The 15,697-nt window shown below is 40.1% G+C and overlaps 1 protein-coding gene, 1 non-coding gene and 1 pseudogene across 2 annotated transcripts in view; 1 reads left to right on the forward strand and 2 right to left on the reverse strand.

Moving 5' to 3' along the window:
- LOC129106790 (FERM domain-containing protein 5-like) overlaps positions 1 to 4,537 on the reverse strand; it is a 63,033-nt gene extending 58,496 nt beyond the window's left edge. Inside the window, exon 1 of the mRNA XM_054618015.1 lies at positions 4,430 to 4,537. Within this exon, the coding sequence (XP_054473990.1) occupies positions 4,430 to 4,531 (102 nt within the window). The 5' untranslated portion in view covers positions 4,532 to 4,537. The remainder of the gene's footprint in view (positions 1 to 4,429) is intronic.
- A 2,885-nt stretch (positions 4,538 to 7,422) lies between these two features.
- trnah-gug (transfer RNA histidin (anticodon GUG)) lies at positions 7,423 to 7,494 on the reverse strand. The gene has a single exon. It is a non-coding gene; the product is annotated as a tRNA-His (tRNA).
- Positions 7,495 to 7,846: 352 nt separating this feature from the next.
- Positions 7,847 to 13,509, forward strand: LOC129109214 (cryptochrome-1-like; annotated as a pseudogene).
- Positions 13,510 to 15,697: the final 2,188 nt, after the last annotated feature.

Below are 15,697 nucleotides of genomic sequence, written 5' to 3' on the forward strand. Positions count from 1 at the left end.
AGGTACCTCTCTGGATCAATGATTTTTCATCATTCATCTTGAATTCGATCGCTGTTATATATCTTTTGGTTCACGGTAGGAATATTAATTTAGAGTAAATGACCCACAGTATCTGCCTCAAATCTTTACCGTAATGGTAAAGCTTGTTCCACATTATGTTTACTTTAAAGAAATGTGAGATTACGCATGTGATCTACATCTTATAGTTCATGCAATGGATCTGAATCACCTGGCTTTGTATGTTCCTATAATAAACTATAATAAATTCATTAAATGTAACTATATGGAATGTGGGGCATTAAAGTGTTTATTCTACTCTTCTGTGTTATCTAGTGATCTGCTGATTACCACTGGTTCACCGCAGCTGCTTAACTACAATCCATGATAATTCAAAGTCCTTCAGGGTATATCTGCTAAACAAAACATATATCTAAATAATCCCTGTATTAGTTAGTTTCTTTAATCACAGTGACACTATGTTGAATTGGACTACGGATCAATCTAAACAAGAAACACACACACAGTAGATAATTTCCAGGGCAAAATTAACAACGTGGACGGTAACTAAAAGAGATAGGACACAAATGTGGTAAACCCCTACGAGCTATACACTAACAATCAATAATAACAATTCTGTAAAGCTCTCTTTCATTCTATAGCCTGCCCTCCTCCAACTAATCCATCATGGAGACACCAGCACTGTCATTGCCTCTCTGGGTTTTAGTAGTTTTAACACCAGGAAGGTGGCGTTTGCTCATCGTAAAGGAGGAGCATGTCACCCTGTAGAACGTCATGGGGAAGTAGGAAGATCCACACTTTTACTTTGAGAAAGTAGCCACTGTTATATTGCTGCAGCTCTCGGATTATTGCCAGGTCATGTCTAGTGAGGCAGCACCCTCCACTGTTGCTGTTATTTTTAAAATCGTGGATCAAAAAATTGCTTCTAGTATTGGTGGACGTTTTTTGCTGACGTGTGTCACCAACATCATCTCGTAACTTAACATAGTACCACTCCTGATGCTGTGTTTCCTTGCTGGCTCCAAGTCCCCGTCTTGGGCTTCCCAAAGCTTCTATGGTGCCTTTGAGCGCACATCTCAGCACCTTACACATTTTCTCCAAACAATTAATCCTGATTAAGGCTTTAAGAGAGTGTATTGTGACTGTGAGAAGCCTGCGAATATCCTGGAGGAATGAATGGTTTTGAAATAACAGAAGAAATCAATAAACACAAGTCTTCCCATGCTTCCACAGTAATGATGTAATCAGTAACAATGTTATCAGTAGGAGAAGTGTGCAGACACACAGTATGGGTGAGCTAAATGAGTGGTGGTGGTGGAATCTGATGAGGCCGGCAGGTAAGTCTGGCAAACTGACGAGCAAAGGGAATCCGTCCTTCTCTACCTATTTGCCTCGCGACCTTCCTTTTACACTCCATGCTGCCTTCGCAGTAACATTTTTCTTCAATTTATGAAGGTCATATCGACCATCATTCCACCATGATGGAATTTTAGTATACCAGCAGCAGCTCGAGGTGTACTAATTGAGCTAAATGGAAAGTGTGACAATTGTTGAACCCCACAAGGGGCCTTCGTTCTGGGCCACATCTCCAAGGTGTGCAGGAAAGGACAACAGCCATCCGCTCCCATTCTCAGTGAGTCAACAGTGTTGTCATGCTCCACTAAGGTCACTGTAATGTCCTTTATGCAGATGAAAAAGGTTCACCGGGGCTTATTTTGCTTTGCAGACGCTTTGTGCAGACCGTAATTAATATAACTCCCTAAATGTTGTGTTTACATACTCTAATGCCAGCAAATAAATGGTGATGTTGTTTTTGTAAACAATAGACAATTGATTAAGCCGATGATCCTATTTATGTTTTCATGTAGACCAGCTGTGTTTTCATCAAGAGCCCTGTAGTGTGAAATAATGACTTATTTCATGGTGGAAATAATGAAATATGCCAATAGAGAGATAATCCCTCTCAATAGAAGCTCCACTAAAAATGTTCATTCGGTCCCCGCTGTGTGCTTTCAGTTGCTAAAAGAGTTTGGTCAGCACGGCCAAAAGGTTCACCTAGAATCATGACTCGCTGAGAGAGCTCTTCAAAAGTGAAGATGGAACAACTGCAGGCTGTACTTTGGTAAAAAGTTACATAGTGTTTTTCTTGTAAAACATTAACGTTAAACTAAAAGGTAAGTCTGGATGTTGCATTAACAATGAAGCATTTATTTTCACTCCAAATGCAATTAATAGAAACTTAACCTCATGACATGGAAGTCAAAACCATTTCTCTGTGCAGTCCCACAAACATTAAATTAAAAAAACATAACTACATGTATGAAAAAACAATCATGGGCCTCCAACTTGTTGGCGACTTGTATTATTTAATTATAGACAGGACGAGCACAAGCAGGGACCCGAATCTGACGTAAAAGCACCATTTCATCTGTCCCCCGAGCACTGCCACTTTAAGTTGTTAGACGTTGAAAAGGGTTGCTTTGCCTTTGCTGACAGATCTTATAAATGAACAGGTGCTCTGATGGTCTTTGTTTGTTGTCATCTCCAATTCAGCAGCGATGGAATCCCTCAGAGTAACAAGCTTCAAATGTAGTTCCAGCAACTTCAATAACCAGGTTTCATGTTGGACACAGACTTCTCAATGAGCCGCACTTAAGACATTGCAGGGATCCACACACACACACACACACACACACACACACACACACACACACACACACACACACACACACACACACACACACACACACTCACACACACACACACACACACACACACACACACACACACACACTCACACACACACACACACACACTTGATTTAAAAGGAAGGTAATGGACATTAATCACTTGCTCTTACTCCTCCGCTCTCGGTTATAAACACACAGTCTGTTTACTGACTCGAGTCATGTCTCACCTTCATTCATGTCAATACAATTGATTTTTGAGACAACTCGAGAGGTAAAAGAAATAAAGAGAAATGCATCAAACAAATCTGCAAGGGACTCAATGACTGACTGTTTCAATGTGCAGAATGAATCTATATTACCGAAGAACATGGGGGACCTATTAATAAACCTTGTAAAGGAACAAAAGACACTATCTACACCAAGTAACCAGGACTTCCTTAGTTCTTACTATACAACAGCACTACAAGCCTCAGTCACCATGGAGTAGAATCAATGCTTCCTGCCAGTGTATCAACAATGAATAAAAGCCAATGATGTACTGAAACAAAACAATACAGAGTGAGAAAAATGGAAGTAAAACTGAAGTGGAGCACACAGCATTAGACCAAATTCAAATAAACTATCAAAAATGCTTTTTTTTTTGTTGCTAAACTTTACCAACATTTAGCTTTAATAAATGCATCCTGGGTATTTTGGATCATTTTATAATACTGGTTTATGTGATAGAAGAGATGTGGGCTGATGCACATGGTGTTTTTGCAACTCATTTCAATCAAATGATAAGAAAGCAGACAGACAGAGCAGAGGAAACCCCGGAATGCCCCTTATACCTAACACACCTACTGCTTCTAACCTTTATAGGCCCAAGACAGTTTGAATCATTAAGTCTTCTATGAGGCAAGTGGGTTGCATCATCATGAAACGCCGCTTTTCATGAGTTCAGTTAACCTGTAGGTTCCGGCAGACAAAAAATCTCATTCATTTAATCCAAACATCAGCTATTGGGGGCCAAAACTCATAGCAAAGAGACACTCCATGATGAAGCACAGGGTCAGCCTGAAGGGCAAATTGACAACTCAGGGTGTGATACCTGCTTTGTTAAGACAAATTAAGATACGCCCACCCTCTGTTTAGACTAATCAGCATCTAAATCATTTGCTATGGAACATAAAACCTCTTATCCCTCTGCCTGTATCACGTAGCCAGAGGATCCAGAAATCCTCGCCACTGAAATGGTTCAAAATCAGATTATACACATTTGTGTCATAATGCATTCATATCAAGGCATGCATGCGTGCATGAAGCAGCTGTATGACAACAGCTTTAACAGAATTTTTTGTTTTGTTTTATCTTGCCATCTGTCATCATACTGCTAATTAATAATCCTTGACGCAATGCACATCATGATGACTACACAGGTGGGCTATGGTCTCTGACGAAAGCAGCATCTGCAGACCACTGATGACAGACGTTTCGACATTAAACACATAGCAAACATTTACATGTATTTGTTGTGACATTGCATGGAGTTAAGGCAGATGACACATCCTTTGCAGCGGACTGAGAGAGGGAGATATGTGCTGGAGGGAGGAGGGAGAGGGAGGAGAGGGAGATGGGGGGGGGGCTCGTTTTACCTGATCACCGCCCCGTTACGTGTCAACAGCGCGTCCTCCACAACAAGGTGATCTGAGAAACAGGAAACGTTTTTGTTCCCCACTGACCTGAATCGTGCAGGTGTACTCCGAGTCGTCCAGCAGCCTCACAGTGCAGTTGCATTCCCTGTCCAGACTCCTGATGCTGCTGCTCATCAGTCGGCTCAGCATCTTCTCGGTCGTCTGCGTGCGGGACCAGGGAGAAGGGCGCACAGCACATACATAGGCTACAAGTTGTATATCTTCTTGACACGTTTGAGACGTCCCTCCCTCCCCCCTCCCCCTCGTCGTTAAGTCCGACACCTGGTGAGCGGCGGCGGTGACGGTGCGGAGCGGCGGCGCTGGTGCATCGTGTTTATCCGTGTGTGCGTCTCTTCAGTGAGTGTGGAGTGTGAATAGTATTACTGCTGCACACTCTCTCTCTCTCTCTCTCTCTCTCTCTCTCTCTCTCTCTGGTCCAGGGAGACTTGTCCTACCCGCCCCCCCCTCTCACCTCACCTCCTCCCCCCGTCTCCTCAACGTTACCATGCCGCCGTGATGCTGAGGAGGGCCGGTGAGTGGCGAGTCCGTCAGCCAAGGGACGCAGTGACTGAGATGCTGCCTTCACAGGAGGGACGACCGGAGACGAAATTCCGATAGGCTGCTGTTCGTCGTGACCACAGCCACATGGTTGGGAATAATAACATAGTGGGAGGTGGAGCTGCAGACATTGATGAATTGATATTTAACATTTTTTTTAAACAATGTAAAACTTGAAGCACATAGGCTGTTAAATCATAAACATCAACATTACATTTTGTGTTTTTTGTTTTTTTTAATCACCTTCAAATTACAAATTACTCAAACGTGACATTTTAATAGCCAAGTACAAGCCAGATTTCCTCATTTTATCAATTGTTGAATCGCCCTCTTAGTTTAATAGCGATATTTCCGACACATCTTGAAGGCAGCAACACATTCAACATTTTTGCCTCCACAGGTAGATTACCTGTCCTTCTCATGTAATCAGCATGACCACGGTATGAAATGCAGTCATGTAATACAAAGATTATCAGTGTTTCCTTCTGATAATATTACTGTTGTCTATTCCCCCTTATGTCTCATTTAAACAAGAGTTAGATTGATAGAAAAAGTAAATATGCGCATCAAAACATATACTTTTTCTAAATGTAATAATGTGCTAAATAAAGAATAAATAAACGACTTAATAAATAAACAAACAAACAAACAAACACATAAATAAAGGCAGCATTCACTGAATTCACGTTTTTAGACCGTATACCTAATCAGCACAATGCATTGATTGAGCTCGATTGAAATCAATGGGGATTAAATGGCTTGCTCAAAGGTTATCGTTAAATGCAAACAAACAGCCCATCTTTCTCAGGTTGTTTTGTGGGAGAAGTTGCTGTCACAAGCAGGCAACCTTTAACATCCTACTGCAGTAAGAACTGTCTTTTTAGATGAGTTTCAGCCAAACTGTTAACAGTATTATTCCCTTTGACCCTGTCGCCCTCTGGTGGCGAAGTGGGGGAAATGAGGAAAAACCCAATTGTCGACTACTCAGTGGTGGAAGAAGTATTCAGCTCCTTCACCTTAGTAAAGGCAGCTGTTGGAGCTATTGCATTAGTTTGATTATTTTGTTATTTGTTATTTTTTAACTTTTTTTGTATACACTAGGGGCACTGAGCACCAAGCCAGGCCCTTGTCCAGGTGGAGGGATATAGGTAGGAGGTGTGTCAGTGTTAGTGATGCACCAGGAAGGGACATGGTTTTTACCAGAGTAAGAGGAACGAGGAAAAATGTTTGCTTTTGATCATTTCATTAAACCAACCTAAACCGTGAATCACGAGTGGACATTGGACTTCTTCACTGAGTACAATCCGACCTTAATGGTGCATCAGTGGCCTTTTGAGTTTTGTTTTTGAAAATCGCCACTATAGCACCAATTCCACTCTCTGAACTCTATTAGCAAAATTCCTGCATTTAAATCCTTACTTAAAAGATACTAATTTATCAGAAAAATGGTCCCTTTCAGTGTTTTGCTATTATGTTTTTTCGATTGGTATTACTGGTGCATAACTGTGTATATTGCATTTAACTGCTGTGTATTTTTTTTATGTTTGTGCTTATTTTAACTCCTTGTACAAACTGGTGGCTAGTGTATTCTACGGCAATGCATCTAATTTTATATATTATCATCCAATGTTTGTGTCGTAGATGCATGGTGAGAACCACGTCACGTTATCTCTACAAATTAGTTCAGAAAAAAACAGCCCTATTTTCAGCTTTGTGACGATACATTTTCCAGCTTTTTTTCAGGCTAAAATTATTATCTGAAGAAGGAGGATGATTTTCTCAACCTGTAAAGGAACGTTTATTATTATTATTATTATTATTATTAATAATAATAATAATAATAATAATAATAATAATAATAATAATAATTAGTTAGTTAACCTGTTATGTCATGAGTGTTATTGTGTTTACAGGAATAAGTTGTTTAAGTTAGGAGAAATAGTTGTGGCATTTTCTGAGTTCAGGAGGTCATGAAGGTCTCATGACCTCTCGCTACCTGTCGGGGTTGGTCGGTTGTCATACCTGTAAAGAGAGCGTTTAGCGGTGCTGTCGGTTGTTTGGCCCACATTACCTTGTGTACTATCCGCTTATAAATCGAAACAGGCAAGCACACGTCTCGTAGCTTTTCTTACCAAGGGTCGCTACATTATTGGGTTAGGGTTAAAAAAAATCTGATTAAAAATAAACAAATTTGGAGATTGCCAACACGGTTTTTTACAGGACTGGAGGGGTATTAAGATATAAAATATGATGCATACAATACAAAACAAAACTCAAGTAAAGTGAAAGTAGCCTAACGTTACATGAGTAAATGTACGTCTACTTATTTCACCAAAGAAAACGTCAATATTTACTTTAATGTTTAATAACTATCCATTCTGAACAATAATGTAGTTGTTTTAAAAAAATATTAGCTTCCTAATAGAAAAAACAATGCCAAAAATATAAAAATACAGCCCATCTGCCGTGACATTGTATCGCAATGCCGTGACCCGGATTCGAACCGGGGTTGCTGCGGCCACAACGCAGAGTACTAACCACTATACGATCACGGCGAGCTACGATGAGCTGGCGGATACAGAGAGGCACAATCCTGATGTGTTGAACGGGAAATGACCTCTGCGGATCTGTTACACGTATAGCTGTTTGAGAACACTTCTACTTGTTGTTGTTTTCCTCTCTCACCGGTAGTCTAAGTGGTCGGTACGGATCCTGCAAATTTCCTTTCAAGAATCTGCCCAAAAGCACATTTTTAAAGGTTTTTGTCTGAGGAAACGTGCGGCATTGCTTGTATTGTTTGCAAATACGCGACACCTGGTGTTCAAACTGAGAAACTGCAGGGGCCAACACGTGGGGCTTCACCTCTTCACTGGTTGGCTGATTCCTCTGATGACGTAGCAGAGCTTCCAGTTTTGTAACACATGTCAGCGTGCTTATTATCAAACAAAACCTCTCAGGAAATACTGCATCCACCAAGTGTAACTGTGTTGATGCTCAATTAAGGTTAAGTTCTTTACACAACTTTTAACATGTGCGTGTAACTCATTTTGTTTTCAAATTCTTGGTTCGTCTTTTGGGATCTTTGTTGCCAAATCTAGGCACTGTTTCTGCAACTGTGTCGTATTGTGGGTCTAAGATATAGGTGCATGGATGATCAAACATTAAAGCAGGATTGAAACGTGTATTGTTACGGTCGCCACTGTTTGAATAGATATATATAAAGCACCACTGGAAATTTTCAAACTTTCACCCAGTTCAACATTTAATACACTGTCTTTGTAACTATTCCATAATGCCTCCTTCAGGGCCCATAGTTAATAAAGAAATGTTTGCTGTTGATGTGTTCACAGGTTCAGGGGTATGGCTCATACATGCGTTCACTGGTTCCGCAAGGGCCTCAGGCTGCATGACAACCCAGCACTGATGGCTGCTCTGAGGGATTGTAAGGAGCTGTACCCGGTGTTCATCCTGGACCCTCACCTCCACAACGACACCTGTGTGGGTATCAACCGCTGGAGGTTCCTGGTCGGGCCCTCAAAGACCTGGACTGCAGCCTCAGGAAACTCAACTCAAGGTAGAACACAACATTCAGTATTATTGAATAATAAGAAAGTTTAAAACACAAATAGATGTTATTATGATGTCATATTGTGGTGCATTTGTCTCCTTCAGGCTGTTTGTTGTGAGAGGGAAGCCCGAAGAAGTGTTCCCAAAGCTGTTCGACAAGTGGAAAATAACAAAGTTGACTTATGAGTACGACACAGAGCCCTACAGTCTGAGCCGAGACAAAACAGTGACCACACTGGCCAAAGAACACGGAGTCGAAGTCCTCTACAAAGTCTCGCACACTCTTTATGATATAGACAGGTATTATTACCAATGCTGAACTTGTAGCACTCACATATCGGGGCATTCACACATTGTTTCCCTACTTTACCTACACTTTATGCAATTGTTAATTATGAAATATTTGATTTAAAATAAGATTAGATAAAAGTATCCTTTATTAGTCCCACAATGGGTAAATTTGCAGGATTGCAGCAGAGTTGATAGTGCAAACAAACAGATAAGAGACATAAGTAGAAAAACAAGATCAAAGCCAGAATAATAAATAAATAATCACACACTTAAAGGTTTAATAAATAAGTAATAAAATAAAAACAACATAACTAAAATATGACATAACCAGACAGAATTATTGTTATTATGCACAGTGATTTCAAGGTTGTTGACTGCTGCATCAGATGTTTTTTTTTATATTTCTTTCATGTCTTCGTAGGATAATTGAGGAAAACAATGGGAAGGCTCCCCTGACTTATAACCGTATGCAGGCGATAGTGAAGACTCTTGGTTCTCCTAAGAAACCCATCCCTGCTCCATCGATGGAAGATATGAAAGGTACCACTACTGGATCATGCCAGTAAATTATCATAATGCCACAACAAATTAGTTTAAACAGTAAACATTTATGAAAGCTAGCATATGAAAGTAAAACCCAACAAGTGTCAATTGAAATATGCTTGTTTCTTCCGTCACAGATGTAAAGACGCCTTGTTCAGAAGACCACGAGAGGGATTATGGGATCCCTTCACTGGAGGAGCTCGGCCAGGACACTGCAGCTCTTGGAGAAGAGCAGTTTCCCGGAGGAGAGCAGGAGGCTCTGAAGAGATTAGACGAACATATGAAAAGAATGGTATTTCACTCTCACACTTGTGCATTCTTCATCTCTACACGACTGAAGGGTTTTATCCACCGCAGCTCATTGTTGAGACACATGGGAGTTAAATTATTTGAGACGTCTTCTAAGAAGAAAATCGTATTAATGTAAGGGCTTTGTTAAACAAGCATCCAAAACGACAATAAAGGGTGCTTTATTATTAAAGCATTGCCTTTTATTAAAGAGATACTTATAGTGGTCTCCTAGCAAAGCAGAGACAAATTACAAACACATTGTGACTGACACACAGGGTTTTAAATTGTACATTCATAAATGTACCTTTCTTTACAAATGTCCAGCTTTCTTTTCAGAAGTAAAACATAAGACATCAGTAGAGTTAATAAATATTTGATTCCATATCTTTTTAATAAATATAAGATATATTAATTTATATGTGAAACAAAAAAATAAATACCCAGGAACAGAGACTGTACACATCTTGTCTTTGATGGATATTCTCCGTCTTATTTACATGATGTCTTTTCTTCAGCAATGGGTGTGCGCATTTGAGAAGCCACAGACTTCTCCGAACTCTCTGAGCCCCAGCACCACTGTCCTCAGTCCATATGTCACCTTTGGCTGCCTGTCTGCACGCACATTCTGGTGGAGGCTGACAAACGTCTATGAAGGGGTGAGTGTCACGATGCAGTACAGTACAACAAGAATAAGGCTGCACAACTGATGGTCTTTATTGGTATTGTAACTTAACTTTCCTCATTGTTAAATACATTTCAACAGTAAAAAATAAGCAAGATGTCGATTTAAGCAACATAGAAACAGCAGATTATGTGTTCTAGGTTTAACTATTGATGCATGGGCCTCTTGTCTTTAGTCTGACTGCTGTATTTGTGTGGAATTTGCAGAAGAAGCACTCAAATCCTCCAGTTTCTCTTCATGGTCAGCTGCTGTGGAGAGAGTTCTTCTACACAGCTAGTGTGGGGATCCCCAATTTTAACAAGATGGAGGGCAACCCAGTATGTACCCAGGTGGATTGGGACACAAACCCCGAATATCTGGCTGCATGGAGAGAGGTACTGAATCCTTTGAAATTTTAAATGGTAATGAATAGAAAGAACTGTAATTAAAAATTTCATGACTATTCATTAGCATCGCAGTAGCATAAAAAATATTTCATGTCATCCTGGATGTTCTGTATTTCCCTTAAGGCTCGGACTGGTTTCCCCTTCATCGATGCCATCATGACTCAGCTGAGGCAGGAGGGCTGGATCCACCACCTGGCCAGACATTCTGTCGCTTGTTTTCTCACCAGGGGAGACCTGTGGATCAGCTGGGAGGAAGGGCAGAAGGTTTGTGAAATGAAATGCCTCTAGTAGTTCTGTAGATGAAGTTATGTACGGAGCACATGACCAATCCAGGCCCGCAGCACTTGTTTCCATCCGCAGGTTACAGTGTGTGGGAGATGGCTAAAAATGAACACATAACTATGTATAAATCTTCATGAAATGGCAAAAGACAACCAGAATAACCCTAAATAAGTACCTTTAGATCTAATATATATATATATATATATATATATATATATATATATATATATATATATATATATGTATATATATATATGTATGTATATGTATATGTATATATAACTGGATGGCACTGCAAAGCACTACAAAGTGCTGAAACAAATGACTATCACTTTATGTCATCAAAGTGAATTGAGTTAAGTAGTATAATGCGGATCTCATTTACCGGATTTTATTATTATTTTCAAAAGTTTTTTTGCAGCCATTATTTATTTTAAGCAATAAAGTCGGTTTTCAGTTCTTGGGTGGTTTTACAGCAAGTGTCTTAAAAAAGTTGTATAAAGCCTTGGGTAGGTTCAGTTGGGGTTGAAGAGATTACAAGATTGAAAATTAAAAAGAATTTGAGGGTGTGCAGTCAGAAAGAAGTGAGCTTACAGAACCTCTGTATCCAACTCCTCATCTCTGCTGGAGGCTAGCACCTTTAAAATACATTAGCCGCTAATAGCATATTACACCTGAATCTTCTAACAAACTGTCGGCACTTAAGTTGCATTGTGGAAAATGTAGGCGCCAGGTTTTAAAGGAAGAAGAATGCATGGCATAAAAACAACAGGATCTGACCGCTGCATTGATTCTTTTCAACTATCCACCCTGAAAGTGTTATAGGAGTGCAATTCTAAATCTGTGGAGTACTCACTTTGCCGACTGCCCCTGAAGGTGTTTGAGGAGCTTTTATTGGATGGCGACTGGGCTCTGAACGCTGGAAACTGGCAGTGGCTCTCGGCAAGTACCTTCTTCCACCAGTTCTTCAGGGTCTACTCCCCTGTCGCATTTGGCAAGAAGACAGACAAAAATGGAGACTACATCAAGTAAGATCATAAACCTAACAAGCTAAAGTTATCACAAATGATACATGTGTACATACATGCAATATATGTATTATAATATTAAAAATAATAGTAATAATTTTGCTTCCATTCTACTTTATAGAAAGTACCTTCCTCTTCTTAAGAAGTTCCCAGCCCAGTATATCTATGAGCCTTGGAAAGCTCCACGCAGTGTCCAGCAGGCAGCAGGATGCATTGTGGGTAAAGACTACCCGCATCCCATTGCACAGCATGAAGTGATCAGCAAGAAGAACATCCAGAGGATGAAGATGGCTTATGCCAAGAGATCCGCAGACAACGCTGAATCACCCAACAAATCACCTAGCAAAAAACAAGGTAGTACGAGAAAAGTATATTTTTTTCTGAGAGGTCTATCTCCTCTGATGTTAGTCATGTTTACAGAACATCCTGCTTCTTTAATAAGTTCAAATTTCCTCCCTGTAGGTGTAAAGCGCAAGGCTCCATCTGTTGTTGACATGCTGAAGAAGAAAGACAAAAGAAAGTAATGAGGCACATATGAATCCATAGTAAGAGAGGTTTCATGTAATCTATGGCTCTTCATTACAAATTACAGAATTTATACGGGTCTCTTTTATGTGTGCAGGCAATTTATTATGTCTTCTGCTTTATTGCACCCTACATTGGTTACAATTTTATATTTTGAGTATACTTGTAGAATGTTTCTTGCATGGAGATTAGATTTAAATGTATAAAGATTGTTGGTCCAATCTTGTCGGAAGTCTACAGTTTATATAGAGACGGGGTAGTGTCGGCCCCACAAGTGGCCTTTTATTGTAATTTTAATGACCTTACAGTTGCGTGATGTGATGTTTTCAATTTCCCATTTTATCAGATAACTAGTCTATGGGAATGGCATGATGTCCATTTCAGTAGATTTTCCTGCATAATAGTGAGACATCTAAACAGAAATACATCTTTTGCATCTTATAACAGCAAATGGACAAACTCAATCCAAGCTTGTGCACTGGTCGTACTTTGGAGCTCTCACTATCACCACTAGAGGACACTGTAAGTCCACCTGCTGAAAAATCACTTGGTCCTGCAGTACTACCAAAGAATATTTATTGGTTGAATTAGTCAAGTTTATAGGCCTTTATTCTGAGTTTTAGAATATTTATGAACTACATTTATCAGTAGAATGTAAAACAACAAAAAAAGTATGCAGTTGAAGGAGTTAGTAAACACTCTGTGGTCCATACTGAACAGCAGATATGTTATAATGTGTGCAGAAATGGAACAAAACATTTATATTGCACACCTGTCAAACCGATAATATTTTGCATAATTTATATTATCTCGTTATATATCGTTTGTGTGCATGTGTGTGTGTCCCTACACAAAGTTACATTGAATTGAATTGAAAACAGAAAAGGCTAAATTTATTTACATTCATCATAATGGCCATCGGCCCCTGTCTAATCCGTGTTTGCACCAACATTAACTTGGGCCCATTAGTCAATAAAGGCAACATACAGTATGTTTAAGTTCTGCATGTGATTGGCTGAGGTCAGTGACGATGTGTGTGCGTGTGTGTGTGTGGCACACAGCTGTCCTTGGAGGCCAAGTCTTCTCCTGTTTCGGCTTCCTTGGAGCTGACACTGGTGTGAATATCCAGAAGATGATGTCACAGCCTCAACAGCGGGCCAGACGGCTGTACAAAGCCAAGCTCAGTTTCCACAGAGACCTGTCAAACATCAAAACAAGCTGCTGTCATACTGTGCATGCGTAGTGGAGTTAGTTTGAGGGTCAACTTGGCACCGGGCCACCCTGCCAGTAAACTCTCACGCTAGAGCCATACAGCACTCGTTAAACTGCTATCTCTCTGTTGATTTATTTTTTTTAATTTTTTTTTTATGTTTTCTGCATTTGTGGTCTGATAAACATGTTTACTTGGCTCCAGCTACAAATGGATGAATTCATTTGTGATCAAATCCCATTTATATTGGCCTCCATCCGAGTTGGTCCACTGGAGCGCCCCTCTCCCGGTCTCTCCGTGTCGTCACCTCGCCACTCACACCATCTTGGATCTGGGACCTGTAATATCCCATTTGGATTAGAACAGCATGTTCCCATGCAGCTGGTGTTTCATGTAGCTTAAATAGTTGTGATTTATCTCAGGAGTTTATTTGCTCCACGGGCAGCACCATCATACAGTCTATGCCCACTTTCTGCAATAACAAATTCACTAGTATAAAGAACAGGAGACGATCCAATCTTTATTTTTTACTGAGCCACTGACCATGATAATAGGTTAAGGGCTTTTTAAAGATAATTAGGATCATCATTTCTAAGAAATGTGTTTCATCAACTGACACTACAAAATAATATGATTGCACTCAACCACTTGATAAACCAACACAACGAAACAAGAGGAAATACATTTAACATTGGCTAGTTGTCTCCCTGTGTACCCTGCCTTCGCCCGTTGACAGCTGGGATCGGCTCCAGCACCCCGCGACCCTTAACTGGATAAGCGGTTACGGAAGATGGATGGATGGATAGTTGTCTCCTTTTCTTACACAGAAAAAAGGTTCATCAACTCATAAAACATCACCAGCGGACGTGGCCATGTTCTGATTTTACGCGTAATGTAATAGAGACTTTTAGGACTCCAACAGTCATCACATGTGTACCTGTTGTGAGGCTGTTTTACCTCGTGAGAAGTCACACAAGGCACCTGTTCATAACAAAAACATTGCGTCTGTTAAATTGCACAGAAACATTAAACTACATTGACATTTGTTTTGGCTGAAATTGTTCGTGAGTCAGGAGCACATGATGATTTAGTGGTGAATGCAGGTGGTCTACGATGGCTAGTTTACACTTTAACTAACCCATAAAAAACGGATTCCTGCAAAGTATTCACAATTTTCTCTTTTAATGACATTATAACCAGAGAAACGTGAGGGACAAGACGAAGTTGTGAGTGAAGCGTTCATAAACACATGCTGAAAGATCAGTATTTATTGGAGGTTTATGAAGCTGGTAAATAAATGCCACAGTGAAAATCTGCTTCATTCCTTTTGGTCCATCCCTATCTCCTCTGACATCCAAAATAACAACATTCCTGTAGACCTGGGCTTGGCCATTACCACTCTGGCTCTAATGACTGATTATAACAATTTACATTTGCCCTGCAGTGACCTCCTTCTAATCTGACACTGCTCAATTATGTTTGCAAAAGACAGATAATGGTATCAACAAAGCCAGAGGTAGTGATCTCAGTGAGCATCATCTGCAGCCCCATCTATAAATCTGCCAGACAAAGCCACAACGGGATTTTGAGGAGCACTATACATAGAAAAGCATGAGGCAATGGGCATGCAATGTTGAAATCTTGCCCTCGGAAACCCTAACATGAATTCAGATGAGGAGAGGAATTGTTAAAAAAATTACTTATTGTTTGTTTTAGGGAAAGGGGTGTAATATGACGTTGTTGGCCAAAATACATGGGAGCACAACGTCATTGAAAAGCAAAATTTGGATGTCTATTAAAGTAGCTGAAGGATCTTTCTTTTCCATTGGTCCTATTTTTTTAACAAGATTTTGACTTACGCCAAAACACGTAGTGGCACATTTTTCTGTTTTGTCATATATGTGGTTCAACATTAGGAAATCCCTCTCCAGCCATCAGCAGTTGGATAACATG

Source organism: Anoplopoma fimbria, chromosome 2 (genome assembly GCF_027596085.1).
Source record: "Anoplopoma fimbria isolate UVic2021 breed Golden Eagle Sablefish chromosome 2, Afim_UVic_2022, whole genome shotgun sequence".
In the NCBI taxonomy this organism is placed as follows: Eukaryota; Metazoa; Chordata; class Actinopteri; order Perciformes; family Anoplopomatidae; genus Anoplopoma; species Anoplopoma fimbria.